This window comes from Xenopus laevis, chromosome 9_10L, assembly GCF_017654675.1.
Source record: "Xenopus laevis strain J_2021 chromosome 9_10L, Xenopus_laevis_v10.1, whole genome shotgun sequence".
NCBI lineage: Eukaryota > Metazoa > Chordata > Amphibia > Anura > Pipidae > Xenopus > Xenopus laevis.
In genome coordinates this window covers 6143113-6161271 of record NC_054387.1, presented here as the reverse complement: position 1 = coordinate 6161271, position 18159 = coordinate 6143113, and the positions used below count along the sequence as shown (strand labels likewise).

Genomic DNA, 18159 nt, shown 5'->3' with positions numbered 1-18159 from the left:
CAATACCCCCAGAATTCATAGTAGGATGGCATACAGGCAATTCCATGTACAATACCCCCAGAATTCATAGTAGGATGGTATAGAGGCAATTCCATGTACAATACCCCAGAATTCATAGTAGGATGGTATAGAGGCAATTCCATGTACAATACCCCCAGAATTCATAGTAGGATGGTATAGAGGCAATTCCATGTACAATACCCCAGAATTCATAGTAGGATGGTATAGAGGCAATTCCATGTACAGTACCCCCAGAATTCATAGTAGGATGGCATAGAGGCAATTCCATATAAAATACCCCCAGAATTCATAGTAGGATGGTATAGAGTCAATTCCATATGAAATACCCCCAGAATTCATAGTAGGATGGCATAGAGGCAATATTTTCTAATTAAAGGTAAGGAAAGGGTTAATGGTGGCACAATGAGAGAAACTAGGTGAAACAGCTAAAACAAAAGCATTGAGGGGGGAGTGAAACTAAGTGAGACAGACAAGAAAATAAACAGAACATTACCAGCATTCTCAGCCTGCCACTGATCGTCTGGAAGGAGGGGGGGAGACTGGATACTGGAACACAATCCTGCCTGATCAGCCGACTCCACCAGAGATGCATAGACGCTCCTTTCCTCTTCAGTCTCCTCGTGATGTCATCAGCCTGCTGCCTGCTTGCTCTAGAGTCCTGCGCGGAACCAATCTCTAAGACCCGAACCCGCAGCCAGCGACCCAAACCACAACTCGCATATTTATCCACTTAATCCACTACACGGCCAGGACCCACTACTGCCTTATCTGCAACCCGCCGACCACCATCACACAGGAAGTGATGGTGCTGCAAACTGCGATGTCATCAAAAGTGGGCGGGGACAGAAACAAGCTTTGTAAAACTTTAATAGGAGTAAAATATAGACAATATTACATAAGATAAGAAATTTAGATGAGACCCGCGACCCGCATCTATACCCACCCGCACCTGAAAATCCTCCCCTCCTTCCACAGAGTGCCCACTTTTTTTGTGGACTCTAGCTTGCTCTCTCCTGGGCCCCTGCCTGTAGAATTATGCATTTTTGGCCCTGATTTTTTTAAAGATTATTCTGCAGACGGGGATGCTTCATGGGGCACTTTCTAACCGAGGTCCTGAAATGGGGCCTGTCCCCATGAAACGGGGATGAATAGTAAGCTTACCATAGAGCCTTTAGTGATAGCAGAGGTGGAGCCATTTTTCTGTAAGCATCTCGTAGGTAAGGGGCACACGCCAGAAAACCCTGCTAGAAAACCCGGCAGGACTTATGCAAATGCAATGTGCAAAACTGTGGCTATTCATTTGTGCGCACTCCTATATTCTTGAGCGTTACACTAAAACACGTAGCTCTGGAATTAACACTTACTATAAGGAGAAGTTACTTCCTAATAAATCGCACACATTCCGTTGTCACAATCATCGCTGCTTGCACTTGATTTACCAACTTGATTTACCAGCATAGACGCCAGTTTGGTAAATCACGAGCCCCACTTATAAATACCTAAAAAATAATAATAAAAAGTTATTTTCATAGTTAGGTGGACTGTCAAGCGGTCAGCATGAAAATATTTTTTTATTATGTGATTTGAATAATAATTGATTTTTATGGACTTTGAGCTATGGGATAATTTTTGTGAAGTGTTTATAAGTGGTGCCTTGGGGACCAGTAGCTTATTGCCCAATAATATTTTCCCAAGAACTTTTGAACGTAATTAAATCACGGGCACTCGTCTGCAATTAGGCTTGAACTGTGAGATATGGGGCAGATTCACTAAAAACTTTAAATTACCCACCATCTGCAAATTGACCTAAGCGCAAGATCAAGAACGCTAGCGCATCTTCGCTATGAAATGCTCGCACTGCCGAAGTAATGCTAGTGAAAAGTCTCCAGTGTTTGCATATTAGTGAATTGGCGTAGCGCATTTGCGCGAGGTGTGCTAAGCTGACACTAGCCAATATTCGCTCATTAGTGAATCTACCCCATAGTTCTGCCCACGGGTAGGAATATGGCTCAGTTTTTGCACCCTGCACTTGTGTTAGTTAACGAGCCCCAGTGTGTTTGTGCTAGAATGTTCAGTAGTATTCGTCTAGAACAGGGATCCCCAACCTTTTTTACCCATGAGCCACATTCAAATGTAAAAAGAGTTGGGGAGCAACACAAGCATGAAAAAGTCCCTTGGGGTGCCAAATAAGGGCTGTGATTAGCTATTTGGTTGCCCCTAGGTTTGGCAGTCTACAAGAGGCTCTACTTGGCACTTTACTTTGTTTTTATGCGATTAAAACTTGCTTCTAAGCCTGGAATTCAAAAATAATCACCTGATTTGAGACCGCTGAGAGCAACATCCAAGGGGTTGGAGAGCAACATGTTACTCACGAGCTACTGGTTGGGGATCACTGGTCTAGAACATGTTCATTCGTTTCCGCCCCCTTTGTTTTTGGAACCCCACATTGGATAAAACGCAATGGAAGAAAGGAGCAGAACAGATACAATGCTGGAATGGCGGTGTTAATCCGTAAAACGTCTATCCACAGTCACAATCGCTGCTCCTACTCAACCCCTCTGGTATTTTGTATATCCTCGTGAGCTCTCATTTCCGGAGAGGGATTCCTCTATCATAAAATGATACACGAACTTTGGTGCAGCCATACATACACCGGCTGCTGCTCTACAGAGCGGAAAGTTTGGAATGAGCTACTGTTTTCCTCGGATGCTTTACCCCATAAATCAACTGAGCTTCCTCTGAATTTTTTTTTTTTTTTAAATTGCTTTTCCGAATTGAACTCTTTAACTCAACAGCGTGGGCTGTAGCAGAATGGAACTGCCCACACAATCCACAGCTATAAATATTTCAACATGAACGCGTTTATTATTAGGGGTTCTTGCATAATGCATCTCATTTACAATCAGGGGCAAAGTGCAAAAGCCAGGCACATAAAGCACGTTTTACTAGTATAGGGTGCAGAGATTGGCCTGTAACTGGCTTGCAGGTTAAGGGGTGTGATGTGATTGTCCCCTTGGGTGATCATTACTGGTACCCCAAAATGATAAGGATTAGATTTGGGGGTGAATACTAATTCGATGTACAATAGCAAGGTTATTTTGTGTATCTCTAAACGTCTTGTAAGCTCTAGTAATGTTTTAAAGGTGTTTTTAAACATAAGTAGAGTCTTTACCCACCCCTCTTATACCCCTACATCCATAAGGGAAGGAAAGGCTCTAGCAACAACTAATTTGAAAGTACATTGTGGTTATAATTTCCTTTCAATATGGAGGGGACACACAAAGGTAATAAGTAATACGGCATAATAACATTTGAAATAATGGGCAGAGCAAGTGGTGCTGACCTGAAGATAATCTGCCTGAAATAAAGGGGTATATTTATTATTTAATATTTATTATTCCCCTGTGTTAGATGCGGCCTCGGTGCAGGAGGAACTAGCGAATGGGGAAGCAGTGAGAAGCCAGGTCCGTGCACAGATCCCTGAAGGAACGACTGGTAAGATAATAATGACAATAAACGCTCATACTTTGAATTTTATGAACTGGCTGAATACCAAATAGGCACTGGTCAATTACATCTCACCCACTAGACATCACACGGAGTTCACTTTGTGGCATTATTATGCTCTATGCGGAATAGATTTCCACTTATTTCAGATCTTTCCTTGACAAATGGTTTGGTGTTCCTCGGGAAAGTTACTGATACGTTTCTGGCTGGAGCCTGGGGACTATGGGCACATGGAAATAGGGGCGACACCTGCAACCAAGGTTAAAGGCGGCCATTGTTTGCCCTCATTGTACGCCAAAGGGATCACATTACAGAAGTCGTAGGGCCTATCATTACCAGCTTGTGCCAAGTGATCAAAACGGCAGCCGTTGATGATGAGAATGGAATGCACACATATAAATGTCCCTTTATGTGTCCTACAGAAGCTGCCGTTGGGCATTCCCCCAGTCAACAGGACCACGCCGCAGGTAATGCAGGTACTAGTTAGAAATGTGTAAGCCATGGAAACCTTTTCCTACAACAGCTTCCATGTCATGTTGCATTTGGCACAAAGCAGGTTGGTCAGGCTTAGCCTTTGTACAAGTACAGACACTCCGAGACACAAAAACACGATAATTGACATGACGCAACAAAGCTGCTTTCCCAGAAATTGTCTTCTATTTCATAGGTCTGGAGGATACACCTGTTAGTACAGATCCAGATGTCTCCGCTGTGCAATTATTCTCACCTTATTACCCATTACTGCACCTTAGTTTCTAGACCACAGACAGCCTTCTGAATACCCTCAAGTAAACTCCTAAAGTTTATTGCCCCGTCTTGCCAGTTCTGCTGCGATTACAATCTAGGAAAGGTGAATAAAATGATGGTTCCTGCTAAATAGGACCGGGGGCAGTTACATAGCTCATGTTCAGGTCTTATTATTTTTTTTTTTACATTTGTTCTGCCATCCCTGTTTATTCAGTTTACACTTAGGGTAAGGAATTTAGTTTTTATAGTCAATCATTTGGGGCCCTATAGTGTTATATAAAAACACAGCTTGTATGAATGAGTAATAATACTGTGCAGGCCTTCTGGGTAGTATAGAAATAAGTCATATTCATGACATCATGTGTATGTGACTTCATCAAACTTGCCATTCTTACCTCCAACCCCAGAGGAGATTGCACTTCTAGCAACCGCAGGACAGGAACGTGAGCCGGACACAATGGCGGCAGCTGTGAAAGTAACGGCACACGCTGAGGATTATGGGATTACAGAAGAAGCCGACGGGGAGTCTCAAGCAGACAAGGCGGCTATAAGCAGTGGTGTGGTTGAATCAGCTCTAGAGGAAGACTATTATAAAGAATCAAATGGCAAGGACGTGAATCTAGAAATCTGTGAAGAGGACACAGAAGGGTGGGAAGAGCAAGTCGATGAAGGCTGTGAGATGAGGCAGGATGATGAGGATGAAGAGGAGTTGTCTCCGGTAGAACAGCCTCAGACTAACGGCACTGGGACTGATCCGATATTCCTGGAAGATAATAAACACGAGCAGAAGGAAATTGAGGAGCCATATGTGGACATACCGGCCAGTTCTTTCTCCGTGGGTCAGACACGCCCACGAGCTTCAGTGTCCGTCTACCAAGTGGAGATCGATGCCAACATACCTATCAACGGCAAAGAGGCGGAGAGCGAAGATGTAGGAATTGCTGATACCACCGAGGAAAAGCTGAAGTCCCCTCGCAAGCGAGTGCCAGCGCACGGATCAGGAATACCAGTCAGTCGGGTGCCAGTTCCTAAAGGTGTGTTGCCGGTTCTCCGCTAGTAATGCCCAGCCTTCCACAGCCTCCTCTGGCCTCCCTGGGCTGCCTTTTTGCTTTTCCAAACCCGCTTGAAAGAATCCCATCAGACTTCTTCTTCACACGAGCAGTTAGTCAGTCTGCTCCTTCTTTCCTCATCCATTTTCGGTTTGATTTCTTCATGACTTGGTTTGTGGGGTTTTGTTTTAGTTTGCCATTTTTTTTTGCTTCCATTGCATGACCTGTTTGCATGATCACTCTTCATCCTCCTTCACCACGGGGCATATTTACTAAGGATCTTAACGGTGGAAGTCCATGATTTCACTTGCCCATTCATGAAGCCTCAAGGCTTTAGTAAATAAGCCCTTTAACTCAACCCATAATATTAACATTTCTAGCAAGTAGGCAAGTGTCGTATCCTATTCTGCCAGGCCTCTCACTTTAGCCTATGTACATACATTTTACTTAAGAAGCAGATGTGTCACAGTCATGAAGAGCAGGAATGAATAAGGCCTAGATTTCCAGGTGAATCCATCTGTGTAAGTCTGTGTAAGACCCATTGGGGGGCAAAATTGTCCATGGACAGTTATCCATGGCAACCAATCAAACTATGGCATTCATTGTTCTACCTGCAGCTGCCTGGAAAAAAAAGCCAAGCACTGATTGGTTGCTATAGGTTACTGCCCATGGGCTTATTTGTCCAGTGTTGATAAATGAGCCCCATTGGCATCCAACTAGAAGAGACAGATATTGGTTTATCCTATTGGCAGGTTGCACCAGGGCAGTTGCCTATTTCACCCAATCGGAGGTTCATTTTGATTTGCTACCACTTGAAGATGAAAGCAGTAATCTGATTGGCTGCTATTGGCTGCTGCACTTCTGTCTTTATAAATCAGCTCTAAAGATGGGTATATTCATAAGGCAGATATCACACTGTGTGTTTTCTCCGCTGATGCCGCCCTCCAATCAAAATAATGTAAAATCGATCAGAGCTGTCTTTGTATTTTTGCTAAATATAATGAATTTGAAACAGCAACTCCAACTGCTGGTTGGCTCGACAGCCGTTTCCCGATTCTCAGAAAACGAAGTCAGTGAGCAGAGAAGAGTCTCCGCTCCAGTTATTTCTGTTGTCAGTTTTAAGCAACAAAATGTTTCCTTTCTCAGGAAATTAACTTTCAGCCGGTTGCCTGATGACCAGCAGGTGGCGCTGTTGTTTCAAATCCATTATTTAAACACTGCAAATATCTCGAAAATGAGAAATCAAGACATTAGTTGCAAAAGTGCTTAGACAATCGCTCCGAGATCATGTGTTTAGACTGTTTACATTCCATTATATTGTTTTTTCTATTCTTATCTAATGAAGGCTTATTCATCTGAACACACATTAGGGATAATTTATTGTCACAAGTGCAAAGTATTTAGATTTTAGTCAAACTGTGTCCATTGGAGTGTGCTGATTTACTGGTTATGGAGGCATCTGATCACTTCCATTTGGGAAAATCTACCTGGACTGTTAATTTGGGGTCATATTTAAGGGGAGACTGCACTTAATGAGATTTCCAGCTCTCAACCTTGCAGTAAGAGGGATTCAGGGGAGTTGTAGTTCAGCATCTAGAGGGTTACGGATCGGACGAGCCTGCTATGGAGTATCGGTGGTTGTATGGTCAAGGCAGTACGGCTGCCCCACTATTGGTTCAGGCACGGGCCCCTATAATAAACCCCCATTCAGTCTGATTGGATTACTATTCATTTTATTGTTAATGCCTGTTTATAAAGCACCAACATATTCTGCAGCACTGCATAGTTAATGGACATATACAATGAACATACACATAAAAAAAATACAGCCAATAACCGATGCAAGAGGACAAAAGAGCTTACCATCTAAAAATCTGTCAGCGTCTTCATATACGTCTGTCTAAGCCAACACTCTGGATCCATGCCGTACGGCTCTCCGTGTGTATGACCCAATCAGACTGTAGCCCTACAGTTGCCTTGTGTTCTGATTGGCTGAGGAACTCATTGGTCAGCCCCTATAAGGTCAATTGCCACACAAAGTATAAATTAGTGCTTGTGCAGAATTTAATTTAAAGGGCAAAAACCACCCTTATTGTTTTGAATTTTTTTCTGAAATTGTAAATATACCCAGAATAGGAGAAGGCAGGAACTCGTTTTATGGGGGGGGGGCTTATTTGAAATTTTATACTATACAGATATGGGACCTGTTATCCAGAATGCTTGGGACCTGGGGTTTTCTGGATAATGGATCTTTTTATAATTTGGATCTCCACAACTTAAGTCTACTAGAAAATTGTGTAAACATTAAATAAACCCGCTGGTTTTGCCTCCAATAAGGATTCATTTTATCTTTGTTGGGGTCAAGTACAAGCGACTGTTTTATTATTACACAGTTATGGAAATTTAGATTATTTGGATAAAACCGTCTATGGGAGACGGCCTTTCCGTCTGGATAACGGGTTTCCAGATAATGGATCCCATGTACTTGAATTATCCTGACAATTTTATTCTATTGCTAAAAAATCTCCGAATTGCAGGATGGCCATCTCACATAGACTCCATTGTATCCAAATTTTTAAGAAGATTTCCTTTTTCTCTGTAATAATAAAATAGTAGCTTGTAACTGTCACTATTTATAGTTCATCGTTTCTTCAAATCCTGACCTCAAATACCTGTGAGGGTGATGAGGCGGAAGACCTCTGGCTGGAAGACCACCAAGCACATGGGGTGAAATGTCCCGGATGTAAATAAAGTCTTCTTGGGGACGATCCATAGTTTGACTGATCACCTTCAGACATCAAGAGACTCCAAAGACTGAGTCAAGGACTGGACTGACCGTGATCTTCTTGTTAGGGGTCAATATCTCAGTAACCCCAAGGATTATCCCAGTGTCTGTCTATTGTTGCCTTTACTCTTGTACCCGTTGCAGAAGGGAATTCTCTGGATATTCCATAGTTTTGTATATTACCACGTGTTTAAGAGAGAGCGTGACCCTGGGGTTTCCTTGCTAAAGACTTGATTGCATGACTGGTTGGATCTAACCCGCTAACCCACAGATTGTCTCACGAGTGGCCTTTGTTATTGCCGGGGGTGACAGGGTGTCTTTGTTTTTGCAGCACATGAGCAGGAGAAACACGAGACCGACTCGCAGGAAAAAGGAGCGCAGGTGAGTAGACAAGGTCCAACTGGATCTGCAGAAACATTCCAGGTTCCCTCACTGTCTTCACAATAAGAGTAGAAAACTTTAATTCAACCTGTACAGAAAGACATCCTGCTCCTTCTGCCTTTTGGAGGTTTCTGATCATTTTGGCTGTTGGGGGGACAGGATCCTGCTCGTTCTGCATTTTGGGGGGACACAGGTTTATGCTTATTCTGCCTTTTGGGGTGCACAGCATCCTGCTAGTTCTGCCTTTTGGAGGGACACAGGTTTCTGCTCATTGTGCCTGTTGGGGACACAGGATCCTGCTTGTTGGGGGGACACAGGATTTTGCTCATTCTGCCTTTTGGGGGACACAGGTTTCTGCTCATTGTGCCTGTTGGGGACACAGGATCCTGCTTGTTGGGGGGACACAGGATTTTGCTCATTCTGCCTTTTGGGGGACACAGGTTTCTGCTCATTGTGCCTGTTGGGGACACAGGATCCTGCTGGTTCTGCCTGTTGGGGGGGACACAGGATCCTAGAGGTTATTGAGTCAGCACTTGTGCCTTCCAATTTGCATCAATCTGGTGCAAGTCCCACAGTTTCCACCTCCAACTCGTTTACTGAAATCTATATTGTCACTGTGCCTTGATAAAACATTGCCGAGTGTTTGGGTCAGAGCCCATGTTCCAATAAAGGCGTTTAAAGAAAAGAAATTTGTTAATGGTGCTCTCAATGACGATATCGATTTCAGGACACAGGATCCTGCTCGTTCTGCCTGTTGGGGAGACACAGGATCCTGATCATTTCACTTCTAGAGAAAATTGGTTCCGGATTATTCTTTCTATAGAGACACAGATTTTTTTGAGCATTTTAAGGTCCTTTGCCTCCTCCCCCTACCCTGGATCTTGTACCCCTGCATCTTATCCGAGTGCAGACAGACAATCTCCGTCACCCTCCAATCAAGACCATTATTTTTTTTCATACTTTTGTTCAATCCAGCAATCTTCTTAAGTTTGATTCATCCAAGAGCTTTGCTTTAAGGTGCAAAAATCCGAAGGTGCCACAAGCATGTAATGTGTCCAAATTATGAACCTGAGTTTTATTCCATGCGCCCCCTGATTATGTACCCCATAGTGTAACCGATTGCACCTCAAAGCTCTGCTCTTACCTTTCCCATCTGCATTTGTTTAATTTTCTTTTTATCTTTGATTTTCATTTTATTTGGCTGTTTCTTTCATGTTCTGTTTTGCATTCTGAAGATTTCCACCAAACACCCCCCAGCCAAACATCCCAGCAGGCTACACACTGTTCCCCACAAGTCACCCTCCTCTAGCACCTTAAAAAGTCCCTCCAGTCCAGCCGCCTCCTCTGTACGGAGCAGCCAGAGAACATCACTCGGTACAGTTGGCCAGTTGGGCATTACCACAAGGCTGCACAGAGCCAAGGTAAGGAAAGCAAAGTGAATGCTCAGCGGGCTCCTCAGCGGAATAAAGCTAATATAATATAAAATTGCCATCTTTAGATGATTCCCAGTTAGGGATGCACCGAATCAACTATTTTGGATTCGCCGAATACCAAACTGAATCCTAATTTGCATAAGCAAATTAGGAGTCGGAAGAGGGAAATATTTCTTAGTTCCTTGTCACGCTATTTTCCTCCCCACCCCTAATTTGCATATGCGGATTTGTTTTGGCCGGGCAGAATCCTGCTGAAAGAGGCCGAATCCTGGATTTGGTACATCCCTATTCCCAGCAAAATGTGAAATCAATGTGCACAGGATTTACCAAAGCAGGTTCTTATTAGGCCCATACAGGGGATACTTGCACCCCTACCCGTGCCAGATACTTTGGTAAAGAAAGACCTTCATATATGAACTTTTGTTGCCAGGAGGATGGAGGTCCAGAAAGTGCTACAGCCAAGCTCACTGCTTCAAGGAACACACCCACCGCCTCCAGAATCCCAGCAAAGACTTCATCCATCCCCAAGACCCCCCCTAGTAGTAAGTTGGTATGGTTTTGAAAACGGTGCCAGTTTGGATGCGTTTGTGTGCCATGATATGGTTGGCACACGCAGAGTATGAGTTGAGGGAAGATGATAAAGATCACTAAGTGCCAACCAGCAGTCTTCCAAGTGCCAATAGAGCTGGTGGGAATAGAAAGGGGCATTATACAGAGAAAGGGAACAGGAGAGGGAGAGATACAGGACAGAGGAGCCTGGGGAATTTATTTAATGGCACAGGGAATGAGATACAGAAGTGAGAGGGGAGAGTACATGGTAAACTGAGCAGCCAAGCTAATACAGACATACAGTATGATATGGGAAGGTTTCTGATAACGTGATACCTGTTACTAATCTATGATGCTGCAGTCGGTTTGATTCTGTATGTCAGGACTCTCTGTAATGAATATGTTGCTTTTCTAACAGCCGTCAGAAGGGATCAGAGAAAGCCACCGTCCAGTATGGGAAAACCAGACAGAGGTGAGTGTCCCCTATACCGTGTCATTATAGGGCTGGTTCACCTTTAAGTTAACTTTCAGTAAGTTATAGAATGGCTAATTCTAAGCAACTTTTCTATGTTTTTTTTTTTATATATCGTATTTGAATTATTTGACTTCTTCTTTTGACTCCAGATTTCAAATGGGGGTCACCCCATTTAAAAAAACAAATGCTCTGTAAGGCTAGATATGTATGGTTATTGCTACTTATGACTCATCTTTCTATTCAGGCCTCTCCTATTCATATTCCAGTCTCTTGTTCAAATCAGTGCATGGTTGCTAGGGCAATTTGGACCCTAGCAACTAGATGGCTGAAATTGCAAACTGGAGAGATACTGAATAAAAAGCTAAATAAGTCAAAAGCCACAAATAATAAAAAATGAAAACCAACTGCAAATTGTCTCAGAATATCTCTCTCTACGTTCATTTAAAGGGGAACAACCCCTTTAATGTCATGACATCACCACTCTCAGGCTATACCCATGCGATATATATACTGGTCATTATATTCAATCTGTGGGTACTGTGGATATGTGTACAATTATACAGTATAATGGTGGTTCTTGGAAAGTCCCGGAACATTTTTGGAACCAAAAATAGCCTCTGGCACAATCAAAATGCACATAGCTCAGTGTGCCGGGGGCTGGATATTGCAATCGGCTGACAGCTGGTGTTGCAGTTCCAGGATGATTTCAGGGTTTCCGGTCCTGTGATTGGACCCGTTTGGATTGTCCTGTTGTTATCCTCTTGTTCAGTTCTAATGCAATTTAACCCTTGTTGCAGCAGAATCCAAATCTGGCGAGAGGAGTGGGTACAGCAGTCCTGGATCACCCGGCACTCCAACTGGACGCTCTTCTTCACAGACACCCACAAACCGAGAGCCCAAAAAGATTGCCGTCATTCGCACCCCTCCCAAATCCCCAGCGTCTGCCAAGAGCCGCCTTCAGCCAGTCACTAGCCCAGCAGCAATGCCTGACCTGAAGAACGTGCGCTCAAAGATCGGCTCCACGGATAACATTCGGCATCAGCCAGGAGGCGGCAAGGTACCAGGGAGGCGTTTAAAGGAGAAGGAGCAGTTTATTGCCAATAGATTAGCCACAATAGTGCAAGCTATAACACTATATTTATTCTGCAGAATGCTTTATCAGCTCTAGAATTGTTTTATGTTTGTTTAGGATAGCAGCTGCCATATTAGCTTGGTGTGACATCACTTCCTGCCTGAGTCTCTCCCTGCTCACTCATAGCTCTGGGCTCAGATTACAGCAGGGAGGGTGGAGAGAGGAGCAAACTGAGCATGCTCAAGCCCTAGCCCTGGAGGTTTAAGCTGAAAACAGGAAGTCTGATACAGAAGCCCATGAGTACACAATAGAAGGAAAGAAATGTGATGTTTATTTTGACAGAGGACTCAGAGCAGCATTACTTTGAGGGTTTACTGGTGTATTTATATAGAGCTTTCTGATAAATCTTACTTAGTTTTAGCTTTTCCTTCTCCTTTTCGGGTGCAGACCATTGCCCTTGTATCTATTCCATTCCTCGACTTACCTTTGTTCTTCTCTTTACAGGTGCAGATAGTTCACAAGAAGGTGGATTTGGGCAACGTGCAGTCCAAGTGTGGCTCAAAGGACAACCTGAAACATGTCCCAGGAGGAGGAGCAGTAAGTGGCCCCGCCTTCATCCTTTCTTTGGACGTTGTAGTTGTGCAACATTTAGTGTGTGTCCATAATGTACAGTCTAGTTACCGTTGTAATTATCATATTAACTCTTTACAACATATCTGGAACCATCACATCAGGAAACCTGTTCCTCTCCTTGGGATTCTCACTTTCCTCTCTTTATCTCTCAGATACAGATCACTCACAAGCCCATCGATCTGACCCGTGTCACTTCCAAGTGCGGATCTTTTGTCAACATCCACCACAAACCAGGTACAACGAGCCTTCGGGATTCCTGTTATTGGCCGGCACCAATCCCACCTGCACGGCCAACACTTTGCTCACCTATTTGTTTCTTCTCTTGCCCAGGGGGAGGCAACGTGGAATTAAAATCAGAGAAACTGGAGTTTGACAAGATTCAGTCAAAGATCGGATCCCTGGACAATGTAACTCATGTACCCGGAGGGGGCGCGAAAAAGGTACGGCGGGTTTGAGAGCAGCACGGAACAGGAAGCCAAGACAGTGTGGATCAAATCAAAAATTAGTGGGCAGATAGATAATCTCCATATTAGGGATGCAACGAATCCAGGATTCGGTTCAAGATTCAGCCTTTTTCAGCAGGATTCGGCCGAATCCTTCTTCCCGGCCGAATCCGAATCCTAATTTGCATATGGGCGGGAGGGAAATCATGTGACTTTTTTGTCACAAAATAAGGAAGTAAAAAATGTTTCCCCCTTTGGTATTCGGCTGAATCTTTCACAAAGGTTTCAGGGGTTCGCCTGAATCCAAAATAGTGGATTTGGTGCATCCCTACTCCATATACACATATACAATTTATTTTCTTGCATTTATTGCAGGGCTGACATCTGTCCCAGGCCCTGCGGTTTTTAATGTCTTAGGGGGGCCCGGCCATGCTTCACTTACTTGATTATCAGGGGTCCCACCAGCGTGCTGGAAGCTTCAGTGGTCAGTTAAAGTTTAAGTCCCAGTAAAGCTGCTTTTGGATCGAACAAGTGAGTTAGGAACTTCCCCTCTAGCCTATCCAATCCCAATGCAGCTTTACCGGGACTTAAACTTTAACCGACCAATGAGGGTACATAGAACTGAATAGGAGAAAATTCATGTAGGCACCGGAGCTCCAGTCCTCTCCACTGAAGCTTGCAGCATGGCCGGGGCCCCCTTAAGACCCAAATTTTTATGGGGGACCCTGGCAAGCAAATTTTTTTTTTACATTTTGGGGGGACTGACCACCAATGTGTTTTGGCTGACATATAGGTGACAGTTTAGTGGATCCACACTGAATTGGCTTCCTGTAGCCTGTGACTAACCCCCACGGCCAACCTGTTTCTGCAGCTTCTGCTAACTAACTGTTTCCAAGCACATTGGGCAGATTTAAACAAAGCCAATAGAAGCGGCTCTGCAGCTTTAAGCACAGACATGGGCATGGGCTCATTTTGTGTCCTCTGCAGGTGTTTCCCTAAGGCTACGCTCTGGCCTCTCTTTCTCTCTCTCTCGACAAAAAAAATGTTCCTTCCAATCTCATCGACTCCGCTCCATCACTGCTTTGCCTTTACCTGTCTCCAACTCCCCCCTTTAATGGAACTCAATGGACTATCCCACAGTCTCCTACCCAGGGGCGCACCAAACCCATCATTTTTGGGTCCTAGAAAAGATTTGTCCAAAATACTGAACCAAACCCTAATTTGTAAATTCAGATTAAAGCCAAGTCCCCTAAAAACCTTCAGAAGTGCAGCACCTTAAAGGGGTTGTTCGCCCTTAAATTAACTGCTAGTATGACGTAGAGAATGATATTCTGAGACAATTTGCAATTGGTTTTCATTTTTTATTATTTGTGGTTTTTGAGTTAGTTTGCTTTTTGTTCCAGTTTACAGGTTCAGCTGTCTGGTTGCTAAGGTCCAAATTCCCCTAGCAACCATGCACTGATTTGAATAAGAGACTGGAATATGAATAGGAGAGGCCTGAATAGAAAGATGAGGAATAAAAAGTAACAATAACAATACATTTGTAGCCTTACAGAGCATTTGTTTTTTAGATGGGGTCAGTGACCCTCATTTGAAAGCTGGAAAGAGTCAGAAGAAAAAAGCAAATAATTTAAAATAAATATCAAACAGACAAAAGCTGCTTAGAATAAGCCATTCTGTAAGATACTAAAAGTCAACTTAAAGGTGAACCACCCATTTAACATGACAGCAAGGCCTCAGATCTGAACACTAAGGATTTGACCCAATTTTGGGTTTGGCGTCTCCCTCCTCCTCTTTCCTTTCCATTATCAAAAGTTCCTCCTTCCTCTCCTTGAATTTAATTCTAGGACTAAATGCCAGCAGCCAGTGCAAACAGGCAGTCGGAGGGGGGTATATAGAGAAGAGCCTGACTGTATTAGTCCCAACCCTGAGACAATCTGAATATCCTGGCAGCAATAATTAGGGTTCCCTTGGGCTCTGTCTATTTCCGTGGGGCTCATTTATCAACACTGGGCAGTTACCTATAGCAACCAATCAGTGATTAGCTTTTTAAAGCCAGCTGCAAGTAGAACAATGAATGCAGCAATCTGATTGGTTGCCATGGGTTACTACCCAGTTCTGATCAATTTCCCCCAGTGTGTGTGTGGTCCCTGATCATGCAGAGCATTGAGTAATGGCACAAAGCTCCGTCACTGATTGCTGCTGCTGCGGAACATCTTTAAAGCTGTGATGAAAATGCAGCATTTGCCCTTTACAATGAGAGCAGTGGGACAATATAGTCACTGGCAATGGAGCAATAGCGCCCTCTGCTGGACACAGGAAGAAACCCAGGATACAGGATCAGATATGAGCAACTGCCTGTTTGGAGCAGAAGTCGAGTATATGGGGGAGGGGATAGGGGGGTCTGCTGGTGGCATCAGGGTCCTCTTCACCCCTTTCCTTCATTTTTTCCTGCCATTTCTCCCCCAACCTGCATGTTTTTAATCAATCCAACCCCACCCTCCCCTTTCCACCTCATCTTGTCACCCCCAGAGAGAGGAAGGGAACGGAGAGCAGACAGGGGACACCCCTTCCCCTCCTAATTGCCTGTTACACGGCCCTCTTGCCCCCTTGACTGAAGAAACAGAGGTGCCACACTTGGTAGCCCAGGAGGACGGTAAGTAGCCATTTGCCCAGCGAACTTCTCATTTGTCCCTGGGGACTTGTGATTGGCTCGTGTCAAGCCTACGACTCAAGCTGCTTTAGGGCAGAGACACAAGCTCACACTTTCCTCGTGAGGCGACTTCGGGCGACTTCGGAAAACAAAGCTCACGATTGCCATCCTGCCGGCGATTTATGTAAATCACCGGCGGGGTGAGCTTTGTTTTCCAAAGGTGCCTGAAGTTGCCTCACGAGGAAAGTTCGGGCCACTTACATTCTAGCCGAGGGGAAGACATTTAGGGGAGATTAGTCGTCTGAAGAAGAGGCAATTTATTGCCGGGCGACTAAATCCCCCCGAATCTGAGCGTGTGTCTCGGCCCTTATACTGCGATGTTTATTGAGTTGTAGCAGGAGGGGATCTACTATAAGTCACAAGTTGGGATGGGCAATTTTTTTCGCCACAAAAATGACGCCCATAGACTTGTATGGCTTTGCGCACGTCAAAAAAATGTTGACGCCCATAGACTTTAATGGGCGTCGGCATCATTTGACCCGCCGGGCGAATTTTTGGCGAAACGAAACTGGTTAAATTCGCCCCAAGCCTAGTCACGAGCCATTGCTTCAATTTATGTTGCTCTTCCATAGGAATAAGATGCCCCTTAAAGAGAAAGGTGCCAGTTTTTAGCTCTACCACTTAAAAACGATTATGACCAAAAATGAATATAATAAAGGAAAATACTCACAGTTCACCCCAGTACATGGGAGCATATAGATATATATAGATAGAGAGATAGAGAGAGAGAGAGAGAGAGAGAGAGAGATGATAGATAGATAGATAGATAGATAGATAGATAGATAGATAGATAGATAGATAGATAGATGATAGATAGATAGATAGATAGATAGATGATAGATAGATAGATAGATAGATAGATAGATAGATAGATAGATAGATAATAGATAGATAGATAGATAGATAGATAGATAATAGATAGATAGAGAGAGAGAGAGAGAGAGAGAGAGAGAGAGAGAGAGAGAGCGAGAGAGAGATAGAGAGATAGAGAGATAGAGAGATAGATAATAGATAGATAATAGATAGATAATAGATAGATAGAGAGATAGAGAGAGAGAGAGAGAGAGAGAGAGAGAGAGAGAGAGAGAGAGAGAGAGAGAGAGATAGAGAGAGATAGATAGATAGATAGATAGATAGATAATAGATAGATAGATAGAGAGATAGATAGAGAGATAGATAATAGATAGAGAGATAGATAGAGATAGAGAGAGAGAGAGAGAGAGAGAGAGAGAGAGAGAGAGAGAGAGAGAGAGAGAGAGAGATAGATGATAGATAGATAGATAGATAATAGATAGAGAGAGAGAGAGAGAGAGAGAGAGAGAGAGAGAGAGAGAGAGATAGATAGATAGATAATAGAGAGAGAGAGAGAGAGAGAGAGAGAGAGAGAGAGAGAGAGAGAGATAGATAGAGAGAGAGAGAGAGAGAGAGAGAGAGAGAGAGATAGATAGATAGATAGATAGATAGATAGATAATAGATAGAGAGATAGATAGATAGAGAGAGAGAGAGAGAGAGAGAGAGAGAGAGAGAGAGAGAGAGAGATAGATAGATAGATAGATAGATAATAGATAGATAGATAGATAGATAGATAGATACAATAACAAGGTTTGTGAGGTTTTTTCAAAAATACCAAAAAGTGATCCAAAATGTCAATACATTTATTAGGACAAAACAGGTGTAACGCGTTTTGTGCCCATTGGGGAACTTACTCATAGACTCAGGCAATAGGCACGAAACGCGTTAGGCCTTCACCTGTTTTGTCCTAATAAACGTATTGAATCAGTTTTTGATTAAAAGCAGTAGCAAAGGCTGCTGGGAAATAAACTCTGATCTGTTTGACTGGAGAGTGAAATAAGTTTGGGCTGAATTTGCAACCTCAGGGTTCATTCTAGAAGAGCTGCAGCGGGGGGTCAGCAAGTTTCTTAGGCAGGGGGGCAACTACAGATGAAGCAGACCCTGCGGCTGCAGAGGGGCCCAGGGGGTATAGGGGCCCCATGAGGCCCTAATTAAAGGGGAAGTATTGGGAAAATAAGCATGTAATATAAACTTCCTCATTCTGAAATAAGAAACTTTCTAAATACAATCAATGAAATATTCTGCATTGTTTCTGAAATGATCAAGTTTATCTTCACTATCCCTCTCTCAGCATCTGTTTCTCTTCATTCTGTCTTCATGCAGCATTTGGGTGTCAGATATTCACTGACAGTTAGATCCAATATATCTTATAGGGGGGCTCCTTTTGCCTAGAAGATGTATTAGAGCTCACTCAAATAACCGATTTCAGTACAAACAAAATCTAACAAAATAACTGCCTTTTGCACAAATCCTGCATGTAGAGAGACATGATGTCTGG

General features: G+C 43.6%; 1 protein-coding gene across 7 annotated transcripts in view; it reads left to right on the top strand.

Annotated features, from left to right (window-relative positions):
* mapt.L (microtubule associated protein tau L homeolog) overlaps positions 1–18159 on the top strand; it is a 45611-nt gene that overhangs the window by 24953 nt on the left and 2499 nt on the right. For 2 of the 7 annotated variants that reach the window (XM_041575535.1, XM_041575534.1), the window contains exons 3-13: positions 3433–3516; positions 3951–4004; positions 4683–5309; positions 8441–8490; positions 9726–9911; positions 10354–10465; positions 10891–10944; positions 11745–12004; positions 12524–12616; positions 12805–12886; positions 12983–13092. In XM_041575535.1, coding sequence (XP_041431469.1) covers positions 3433–3516; positions 3951–4004; positions 4683–5309; positions 8441–8490; positions 9726–9911; positions 10354–10465; positions 10891–10944; positions 11745–12004; positions 12524–12616; positions 12805–12886; positions 12983–13092 — 1712 coding nt within the window. 7 annotated transcript variants of the gene reach the window in all.